The 11,289-nt window shown below is 43.9% G+C and overlaps 1 protein-coding gene across 1 annotated transcript; it reads right to left on the bottom strand.

Moving 5' to 3' along the window:
• Positions 1-4,069: 4,069 nt before the first annotated feature.
• Positions 4,070-8,544, bottom strand: LOC125720467 (leptin receptor overlapping transcript-like 1). Its single transcript, XM_048995940.1, has 4 exons — positions 8,433-8,544; positions 7,129-7,204; positions 6,548-6,734; positions 4,070-6,382 (listed from the first exon to the last, which is right to left on the bottom strand). The coding sequence occupies exons 1-4, from the start codon at positions 8,446-8,448 to the stop codon at positions 6,266-6,268; spliced, it is 396 nt and encodes a 131-aa protein (XP_048851897.1). The 5' UTR covers positions 8,449-8,544; the 3' UTR covers positions 4,070-6,265.
• Positions 8,545-11,289: the final 2,745 nt, after the last annotated feature.

The raw sequence follows: 11,289 nt of genomic DNA, 5'->3' as shown, positions 1-11,289 counted from the left end.
GCATGGGCTTATGTCATTGGTCAAAAGAGATGATTACTATAAAATCAGCACCAGTGGTGCCTTCCAGACACCGTAGGAGACAGTTTCATAGACCTGAACCGGCAAATGTCAGACCATGACAGTCGATTCCTATGTAGCATGACAATAAATATTCTACATTTATTCCCCTTAACACATATTTTTGATGGCTAATTAAACGGCAAACACCCATCTATTAATTACCGCTGGTCCTATTCAGGGGAACTGAAGGGGGTCTGTAGTCTATCCCAGAAGATATGGGCAAAAGGCAGAGAACAACCCAGGATGGGGCACCAACCTGTCACAGGGCACAAGGCAGGAAACAATCCAGGATGGGGCGCCGACCCGTCACAGGGCACAAGGCAGGGGACAATCCAGGATGGGGCGCCAACCCCTTACAGGACACACTCACATCTACAGGCAGGGAGTAACTCTTGTAGTCTTCGTAGAGCCACATGCATTGTTGGTGATGCATCACTGCCTGGACACCATTCATTTGAATTGCTCCGATCAGGCATACGGCACAGGGCAGTTACAGCCCACACTACCAGACTTAATACCCCAGTGTGGTAACCAGGTTAAACCAGCCGCTGAAGGACTCTTACACATCACCCCCCATGCACCACATCACCACTATTTATCACATTCGCACTTTTGTATAAACTTATTGTCAATTTTCTCCATATTGTTTACATGCCACGTCTTGCCTTGTGTTTGCGTTTGCACTGTTCAGCGAGTCGCTATCACAGTCTCGTTGAGCTGTTGTGTACGATGACAATGATGAATTGACTCTGGATCTGATGAACATCAGGCCCTTTGTGGGCCCCATACTTCAATCCACACACCAGCGACATTTAAGTCACTAATTCACCTAAATGCATGTTCTGGCCTATAGAAGGAAACTGAGGGGAATTTATTACAGCACAGGAGCACATGCATGGTCCGGTCAGACGGAAGCAGAGCAGGAATGTGAGCCCCAGTTCCGGAGTTGTGAGGCTTTGGCACAAGCCTTGTGGTAATTATATCTCTTTGGCTAATTACCGGAGCGGATCAGGGAACTTCATTTGAAAGGCAGCCCAGTGAGACCCCAAATCCAAAAAGGTAAACAAGCCCCCTTCTACATGCTTTATAACTAACACATACTTTCAGTTCTGTGGTATATTTTGAGTGGCACATGCGGAGATGTAGGGACAAGTGGTCCGACGCCAGGACTAATAGGAAACGGACTATTTTCCACACGGATTGTTATTGAACCAGAGTGCTTCTCTTCACACTCGCGGGCAACTCTCCAATTTCTATGTGGAAACTGGCTATCTGCTCCCAGATAAGGTACGCGTGGCGGGGGGGGGGGGGGGGGGGGGGGGGTAGCTGGAGCAGAGAGAAACATTTATCACACCTACCGATTATTTTGTCATCAAGTGCTGCAGCGTAGCGCTGCAATATGACCAATAACAAAGCCTTTGAATTTCTGGCATTTAGCACGTCGGCGTCAAAGACCAGAGTTTGCATTCAAATCATTTTAATCTGATTAGGTTCACAGAGTGAGGATTTTCCTCAGGGAATCATATAAAATTTATTATAATTTATTATAATTACATACTATAATTATATTTGTTCAAATAACTTTGGTTAACCCGATTTGCTTTATTAAACTGGCAACGCTGATCGTTTTCACTAAAAAGCGATACCAACGCTTTGCTGGAAATGCGATCATTTATCTGAGATAGTAACATGTGGCTTACCTTCGCTTGCTTTTCATTGTGGACAGGTGAATTCTGAGATGTCCCCCCCCTCCACCCCTGAGAATCCCCTCCCTGGAGAGTGCACTAGGCAGGGGAGAGGCAGCATACGCTGCACAAATAACAAAAAAAAGAAAGGAAAATGAGGCAGAAGGGTAGGGGGCAGGTTAGCTATGTGCTCAATACACATCAGGTTTTGTAGAAAGCAAAATAGCAAAAGGGGCTTCGGGGCCAAAAAAAAGCAAAACGAAAACAAAACAATGTAATTATCACTGGGAGACAAGTGGAATTAATCAGCTGACTGAATGGTCACCTGACCTGCCCCAACATGGCCACGCCCACCAAAGAATCCACCTTGTGCTTTTTTTCTAATATGAAAATGGACTGGTTTCTCTCAAGGTTAGACAAACGTAACCCATAATTTTTAATCATATAGTAGATGTTAAAATTAGTACATGGAATTGAGGGACCCAGGAGGATGACATGAAGGTTTTTCTCTTGTGTTTTTGTTTATCGCTGTGCTGTTAGCTTAAGGCCGCTTGTTTGTATTTGTTTGGCCATGGGATTCCCTGCTGGAAGATGTGTGCTTCTGTTTAGCACATGGCAAGTAGCCATACAACAGCCACAAACAAACTGCTATCTTTGGCTAACCACTCTGTGTTGTTTGAGGCCAGTCTGACCAGTAAAAGACAGCTCAGGTATCTTAAGTGGGTCGTATCCTTAGTACATTTTACTAAGGATACTAACTAGCTTTGGGTGTTTTGGGCTACTTCCAGAAAGTACCAAAAGTGTGGTTCTGGAAGGTGTTGGTTTTCCACTGCTGTAAAAACTGGTACCGCTGCCGAATGACATCATAACACCAGGTGGGGTATTTTGTACTGAATTCAAAAAATAGCTTTTTTGTATTATAGGGCTGGAGGATGTGCAATATTAATACCAACATCACATGTTATGCATAACCAATTCACAAACTTCTTTTTTGCTTTATAAATACCTCAATATTTATTACAACTAAATCACATCCTATTTATACAATACACAGCCTAGGACATCGCTAGGACAGCACGCTGTACGTTTACTCTGTATCAGTATATTCAACAAAATACTTTCTCATTTCTTGTCATGCCGTCCAGATGTTTTTGTTGCAGCTGTTCCTATTTTTTTACTTTATTTATCATTATTTTCTGACCTCTGAGTTTTAAGGGCGGTAGTCGTATTGTGTTTCAGAGGTGGGCTGTTTGCATAAGCAATTGGCCTTTCAAGTTCCACCCCAAAGTACCAAAGAATTACCCCAACTGGTTGGGCACTTTAGGTACTGGAAAGGCTGGTACTGGAACTCCACCGGAAGTCAATGGAAAAGCGGAAATACCGAAAGTACTGGGCCTGATGTGGTGGAAAAGCGCCCTTTGTCTTGAATGCATTTGCTGTCCCAATAAATACTTTTCCTATCGCCGCTTTTCCTTCTCCATACTTTTCCCATAGTCACTTATGTGCTGTGAGTCAAGATGTTTCTGAAACGAAGCTGTGCACATAAGCACAGGTTCACTGGAATGAAGCTGTGCACATAAGCACAGGTTCACTGGAATGCTTCTGGTTATATATCCCATCTTACTCTCCTCTGAGACACACACAGAGGTGAGAGTGAAGTTTGGGCTCTAAGCACATAAACCATTTATCTGGAGCCACCCCCTGGAGCATTTCAGGGGATTAAGGGCCCAACAGAGATGTGACTGTTCTGTCGAGGTCGGGGTTTGAACCCGTGACCTTCTGATCAAAGGCACAGAGTGTGAAGCACTGGGCAGAGTGAAGTACTGGCACACAAAAAAAAAAAAAAAAAAAAACACTGGGGCAAAACCAGGAGGAAACCCATGCACAGACCACAAATGGGATTCAACCTCTCTCTCTCTCTCTCTCACACACACACACACACACACACACACACACACACACACACACACACACACACACACACACACACACACACACACACACACACACACACACACACACACACACACACACAAATGGCAATTTATAGGCACCAGCACATTCTTTGAAGCAAGAGCAGAAGCTGGAGAACTTGGAGGAAACAAACAAAGAAAAAAATAAACAAGCTCCACCCACACAGTGATAGGTGTGGGATTTAAACCCATAACCACGGCAGTGTGATGCCAGACGGCCTGGAGTCCATGGAGCCACCGAGCTGCCATCCTTCGATGAACATTTACCCCCTTTAATAATTACAGAGTAATGACACACAGTCTAACGCTTGAGGTAGTCGAGTAGCAGGAATCCATGATATGGCAGCTTGAAAAGGTATCCAAAAAAAGGTTTATTTCCCTTCAAAATGTTCCCAATTCAACACAACATCGTTCAGGGCATTTTACATATACATCCTCATAAATAAACAAAACCTACATAATTGCTTCAAAATTAATAAACTGACAAGAAGTGTAAAAGTAACATAGAAAACAACCAAAAAAAGTAACGTTTTATATGCATATCCACTTCATCAGCTGTAACAAACCTGCACGACTTCCCTTTCATGAATCACTTATTTCCAGCATACGTTAAAGAATACAGAGATACAGGTTTAACACGAAATTAAGACAGGATCATCCTCAGCCTACTCCACACACAGACCGAGCATCTCGCAAAACCATGTGCTAAACATATATTCACAGTGAGGCAAAGTATCTTACGTTTTGGATCAACTGTGCAGCATTCAGATGGTCTTATAGTGTATATACAAGAAGATTACTGTTGAATGGACTTGATTTGACTTCAGTTATCAAACAAGCCACTTGCATCAGAATAATCAGATTATATGTCAGATAACATCAAGATGCAACTGGTTTAAACGTGTCTTCATATTTCAAGGGTTGCATCATGGGATACATATGCAGACCATGTAATCCAAAATAAACAAAGAATTTTAAAAAGTGCAAAACAATAGCTTATATAAATAATGCAAATAATTCAATGACATGGCAAAACTCAAACACAAAGGACGTAAGAACACTGTTAGCATGCTGTGGACCATAATACGGTGAGGTTTTGGAAGCATCGCATGAATAAACTACCGGAAAACTGTGCCGTAGTGAACGCCGGAATGAGGGAAATTAAAATATGCCATGATGCAGCGGGATAGATCTTCGTACATGAGCAAAGGGAGCTTATAGAGAGATCCAACCAATCTGAAACACAAACTAACCGATGGTGACACATGGAAACCACTGTTTCCTTAGAGTTTCAGAAATTATACAAGTGACCTGCATCATCGTATGTTTGATAACTTTTATGCCAGTGTAGTTATATTTTAACCATGTCTGAAGCTCGGTTACTTATAGGCATAGTCAATTTATAATGAGACTAAATGAAAACTCCCTCTTATTTGGTGGTGAGACTGAAGATGATTCTGTCAGCTTATTAACAAACAACGGAATCTGTGGCGAATAATGGATTTAAGAAAACCACTGTAACTGTACCTTGCTAAACACCTACGCGTACGGTAATCTATTTAAATCGCGCTGGGATGATATTGTTTCAAAATTTACTCCAACTTCATCTCGTAAGCCAGTGTAGTACAAGCTGTGTCTCGGAAAGCGTCATGTCCCGAAACTGCTGTCACTAATCGTTAACTTACATTCAAAGCTAAGCGTTTATAGTGAAATGTCTCTGAGACTGAACATTTCCAAAGGGAAAGGGGGACATCCACAGCATTTAGAGAAGCAGTAAAGCTTTTCATCCACCTAACGAGGCATAAGGTTTATTCATACTTGTGCCTTTGTGTCTGTCCGTGGGCCAATATAAGCCAAGGTCGACTTCGATTCTCTTTTAGGCCCAACTCTTCAAATGTAGTATGAAAACGACACAAGCAGCGTCCCCTTTGCCTCTTGGCAGGAGTAAAACATCATGGCCTTTGGGCCACCAGTGCCAATGACCGTCACTACAGGAGCGCATAATCAAGGGGCATCAGAGTGGAGGTGAAGAGGATGTGTACGGCTGAACACAGACGGGTGACAGGTCACACACCTTCAGGGACGCATATAGAGTTTCAGTCCATCACTCACTGATACAACATTTCATTTCTAAAACTGCCTTGTAAAACCCATTAACTCACAGGCAATCTGTATAAAGTAAAACAGCATCCGCAGGCATTTTAAGGGGCCTCTATCCTCAGAAGGTAAATATTTACATTAATGAGCTCTTAATCTAAAATTTGGTTAGAGGGAGGCCAGGAAGAGATATGGAACATAGTTTAGTTTGTGTAATTACCGGGATCGGATTTAACAACCCATTTCGCTTCCTCGGCAGCCTTTTCTCTAATTATTTGAGGGATGTTTCATCTTACAAGAAAAAAATAATAATAAACTTATCGAGTCCATATGAAACCAGATCACTGGTTACTACACACGCCTTTACCTCAACTCAACAGATGGCAGTTCATTTAAATAAAACCAGGGACTAGAATTAAAAATTAAAGCAAGTCCACCCAGAAAGGATTTTTACCACTGTTGCCAACTAAAGTCATCACTGGAGCCAAAGACGAGGAAGAATCCCAGAATGGTGGCGAAGATGACGATGTTGCCTGTTACTACGAGCGCACACGCTCCCCAAGCGATCTGTGGGAAACACGAGAATGTCAGTCGTGTCAACAAGAGCACGCGGCGTTCTCGTAATATGCCACAACAGTATACTTGTTTCAATGCTGTGCAAATTCTCCTAATTTTTGTGTTTGCTTGAGAGCTTCTACTCCGCCGTGGCCTCTGAAGTCCACGCACACTCACCACGTGAACGCGGGCGAAAATGACGGGCAGCCCGAAGGCGGACACCACGATGCCCGTGGTGAGGAACACGGCCAGCTCCTTGCAGGCGTTGCTGGTGGCGTCTGTGTCGTCGGTTACTCTCCGTGACACGCAGTACGGGATGGGAGAAAGCACGTAGAAGAAGAGGACGAAAAGGGGCCAGTACTCACTGCAGGGAGAGGAGGTAGTTACTGTCACGGTCCTATAAGGAGCCACAACGCAGTGTCCTGGACGCAGCCGTGCAACAAATGAGCATCTAACTTCACAGACAGACCACAATTATTGCACCAGCCCTAGAAGGCAGGGTGAGCAGTGCATCCTGGGATTTCTTCACTAATGCTGGAACAACAGGCCACAGAGAAAACACAAACATCCAGTGGCTCATGTGGCAGTGCAAACATTGGATTTATTCAGCAGAACTCCACTTGCGTAAATCAGAACCATGTACATATCGAAAGCTGTGGATTAAAGCATCTGCTGAACAAACGCATTACTGCGATCGCCGCGAAAGCCGCCATTCTGCACACAGAGAGGATAGTGCCTTGGGAACAGTTCACACTCACTCGTACACTGGGAGCGCACAGCCCAGCATGAGGAACATGAGGCCAACGGCTCCGCCAAAGGATAGGCTGATGAGAGCTGGAAAGAGTGAGACAGCACAAGGGTGAGGCGGACGATTATCACTCCACGCTGACAATATCCCGACACTTCAGCCGTGATCTGGGCTCAGTGCCCCAACTCTCCTGTTAGCTCGAGTGCGGACAGTGTATGGATGATGATGATGATGATGATGATAACGCACTGTGCAGTTCTAAAGGCAAACCGAAGTCAGCAGAGGCGATCAGATGACGTATGCTTATTTTAGAAGTATAATGAAACTCTATGCTGTGTAAAGCAGAAAGCTTCCCGTGTGAAGGCAATGCAGGCTGACAGATGTCTAAATGATTTGGGGGTCTCTGACTCGGTCACACGTGCAAGGAGCCATGCTAAGGAAACGTACGAAAATGAGCCGGAATGGTCTTTTCATGACACCTCGGCAGACAGCTGGGTTACAGTCACATTAAAAACCGTGCAGATACACACATGTAGTCTAGCTTACACATGCTTCTCCCCCCTTATCTAAAAATAAATGCACATCAAAAATAAGTATATTTAGAATAACGCAACGTGCCTGCTTAAAACTGATAACAAATTAGGTGTGGCATATAGCGACAGTGGCGAATGATAAGCATAATTAACGAGCAGAACATGCCTCCGACTTGTATTAAGTAAACCTGCAGTTATTGATGAGCAGTTTAAAAACCATACAAGGAATGTTCGGTATCCATCCAACTCTCCCCATCCACGGTTAAGTAACTATCCATCTGCTCCCCTTCGCTTTTTAACCAGCTACTAAGAAGCATGTCTTTATACGGGTGATGGGACACAAGTCCTACAGATGCTCTGGACACCTTACTGCATATGATCCCGAACTTAAACACGCCCCAGTGCTGCTAAGGCGCCAGTAAAACCCTTTATGTTAGTAAATACAGCAGGCTAATGTTAGCCACCTGCTAACGGCCGAGGCGAATGGCCGTATAACTAACACGGCAAACACGGCACAGCTGCAAACTCTACGGCGACTGGGGTAAATTACACCGGCAGGTTGGCTAACTCCAGTTATATGCAGCGACACGTTTGATGCTAACCAGCTATAAACAAACGTTTGGAACATTAGGCTAGCATTAGCTAGCATTACTGGCATACGCTGCATCACAAATTCGGCGTCCCAAGTAGATACAGCGGCAGTCAACCAAACACTCGGATCTTACACGCAAACCACAGTGGCCAAATGTATTATTAACAATTACGAAATGTCCAATGTTACCTTTTATCCCGGCCATTTCAGTGTAGCAGCAGGTAACCCCCCCGAACAGCTGATTCTCGGTAACTACAGCAACACGCAGAGCACGTGCCCGCGCGTGCGCAGAGCGCCAGCTGTGCGTGACGTCATTTCGACGATCTTGTACAAACATCTGCCTCGCTAGGCCGGTAGTATGATTTAATGCAGGATTTAAAATGTCACCGTTGCTAGTGGACGCCAGGAAAATGGTGCTATCTAAAATTAATTTAGTCATCCTTTTTGAGTTAAGTGCTGATCTTGTTTGTCCCTATTATACTTGCGTGACTCGGATTAAACTACATAATGGTTTTGCCAGACAGTGTGGTGGTTCATACAATAGAATAAAATCACGATAATTTAATCCCTATAGAGAAATATTCTTTTACGACACATTTAGACTTGAGAGCAAGTGAGGGGGGTGGGGGCAGAGTACAGGGTCAGCCAGTGTGCAGCACCCCCTGGTGTACTGAGTTCATCGAGGAAGATTGTGGCTTCCTACCTCCAGGACTGTGGGTAACGTCCCCCCTTGTTTGTGAGGGCTCCGGGTTCCTCCCATAGTGCAAACACATGTCTTAGGTGAATTGTCATCACTAAATTGACACAATGATGGATTTATATTCTCTCCAGTGCATAAACTGCCTTGTCCTGCCTAGGACGTGCTCCAGGCTCACTGAGACTCGGGGAAACTGGTGAATGAATACATATATTGCTATTGAACTGCTATTGAAAATCTTCAGCCAGTGTGTAAAGGACTGCGTATTTGAAGGAGAAGCGCAAATCCCCGGAGGGTGTCGGCTTTTGTATCCACGGCCAGCGTAATCACTCAATAAAACAATCCAGCTTTTTTGAAAAGGGCTTTAAAGTGCCAGATAAGTTGTAAAACGATAATGCACCCCCCCATTTCTCAGTATGTGCTAGTCTCAGTCAACTTGAAAGGAATGAAGAGATGTGATTTCAAATCCAGCGAAAAGTGGCAAAACACATCTAATCTGTATGCTTTTCTCATGAATACACAGATATAAATCTTGCAATAAAGCTTTTCTTCATTTGCCCGTTCATCCACTCGCTGCCTGCATATCCTGGACAGGATTATGGGGTCTGGAGCCAATCCCAGGCAGCGCAGAGCACAAGGCAGGCAATGATGGCATCAAGGGGGGAGCAGGAGGGGCATGGGCACCCTGACACAACCCCCCCCCCCCCCCCCCCCCCCCCGGAAATTTCACATATGCATGTGCGGCATAACATACTTCTATCTGGTATTTTACATTAGTCACTATTTATTTAAACCAATAAAGTTTATTTTTTCACCGTAGTTCATGTGAAAGAAAATAACAAATTAGTAACATTACCTGCAAAATCTGAGCTCAAAGATATCAGGCGGCATTTCCTTAACTCTCATATTAACATAGTTTTCAGCTTCTCTAAATGCTACACTGGCATAATAGAACTCCGGAAGTTCGGCCATGGCTTTTGGTTTTGTGCCCCCTAAAGTTTTCAGTGGCCCCATCTGGCCCCCACTATGAAAAATATCTGGGGGTGTCACTGAAGGCATGGATACACTCTGGATGCCGTCTCACTGCAGGGCACACACCCTGTGACAATTAGCCTAACTGCATGGAAAATATGCAAACTCCACACACACACAAACAGCAGGAGTGGGATTTAAACCCCCAACCTGAGACCCGAGGCTAGAGTGCTACACTCGCATTTACCTTTTATTACCTCAAAAACTAGTCATGTACAATAATGAATTCAAATAAGAGTTACAAGAGAATAAGCACTAAATGTAACAGCGCCGAATCGGCCTGATTGCAAGTTCAAAGCAGTTTTTCAAACTTCAGTGACACTGCATTAACGAAGCAGTTCTGGAATATGGGAAGATATTTTAGTCTTTGTCGCCCCCTTCTGGTTATAAGAAGCTTCGCGTTAATGGGTTTATTCAGCGCAGTGAAACTTCACATCCTGGATCATAGATTCCAAAGCCCAGTAGCAGATATTCATTTGTATATTTCTTACACTCTTGAGAGAAAGAGAGAGAGAGAGAGAGAGAGAGAGAGAGAGAGAGAGAGACACTCGTGTATAAAGTGATCAGTATCTGTAGAATCTTGGACTGACCTCTTCAGTTAAAAGCCCTTTTTGGTTCGTCCATCCATCCATCCATCCATCCATCCATCCATCCATCCATCCATCCATTCGTTCATTCATTTAACCAGTTAGTCGTCTTCTATACCATTTGTCCTATACCAGGTCCTGGGGATCTGTACCATACCCCAGAAATTATGGGTGCAAACAGGGAACAACCCAGGATAGAGTGTCAATCTCTTTTTATTTTTGATAATACTATTGACAGTACTCACCCAAAAGTTCACATCTGCCAGCTATTTCTATTCAACATAATGTTTAAAACAATGCAATGGTTTTAAACCAGGCAGTCCTAAGTCAGTAATTAAATGAACAGGTAATTGTAGGGGTTGATCATTTTCTGTCATTACTCTCCCATTGTTATAAAGAACAATGATGACAGAATAACTTCAGTGAACCTTGGCAGAGGTGATACAGATGTACAGTTAATAAAAGTGTTTTGGAGGAACGCCACACACTCCTTCCAGGAGAAACTTGATTACTTTAGTGTTTTGTTGGTGATGGTGGAAAACATGCTGTCGAGTGATGCTCCAGAATGTCTTATAAGCTCAGATGAGCTCTGAGGTGGGGGGGGGGGATTGTTATCCTGGAACAATCCTCACCTATCACGATGGAAAAATTCAGGATGAACCGCAGGACAAATACGATCACTCCGAAGAGCGTTGTGTTTGTTGGCACGCACCTTACCCTCTAAAAGGTT

Source organism: Brienomyrus brachyistius, chromosome 25, assembly GCF_023856365.1.
Source record: "Brienomyrus brachyistius isolate T26 chromosome 25, BBRACH_0.4, whole genome shotgun sequence".
Classification (NCBI taxonomy): domain Eukaryota; kingdom Metazoa; phylum Chordata; class Actinopteri; order Osteoglossiformes; family Mormyridae; genus Brienomyrus; species Brienomyrus brachyistius.
Note: the sequence above shows the minus strand (reverse complement) of the source record. Positions and strands in the feature narration are given on the sequence as shown.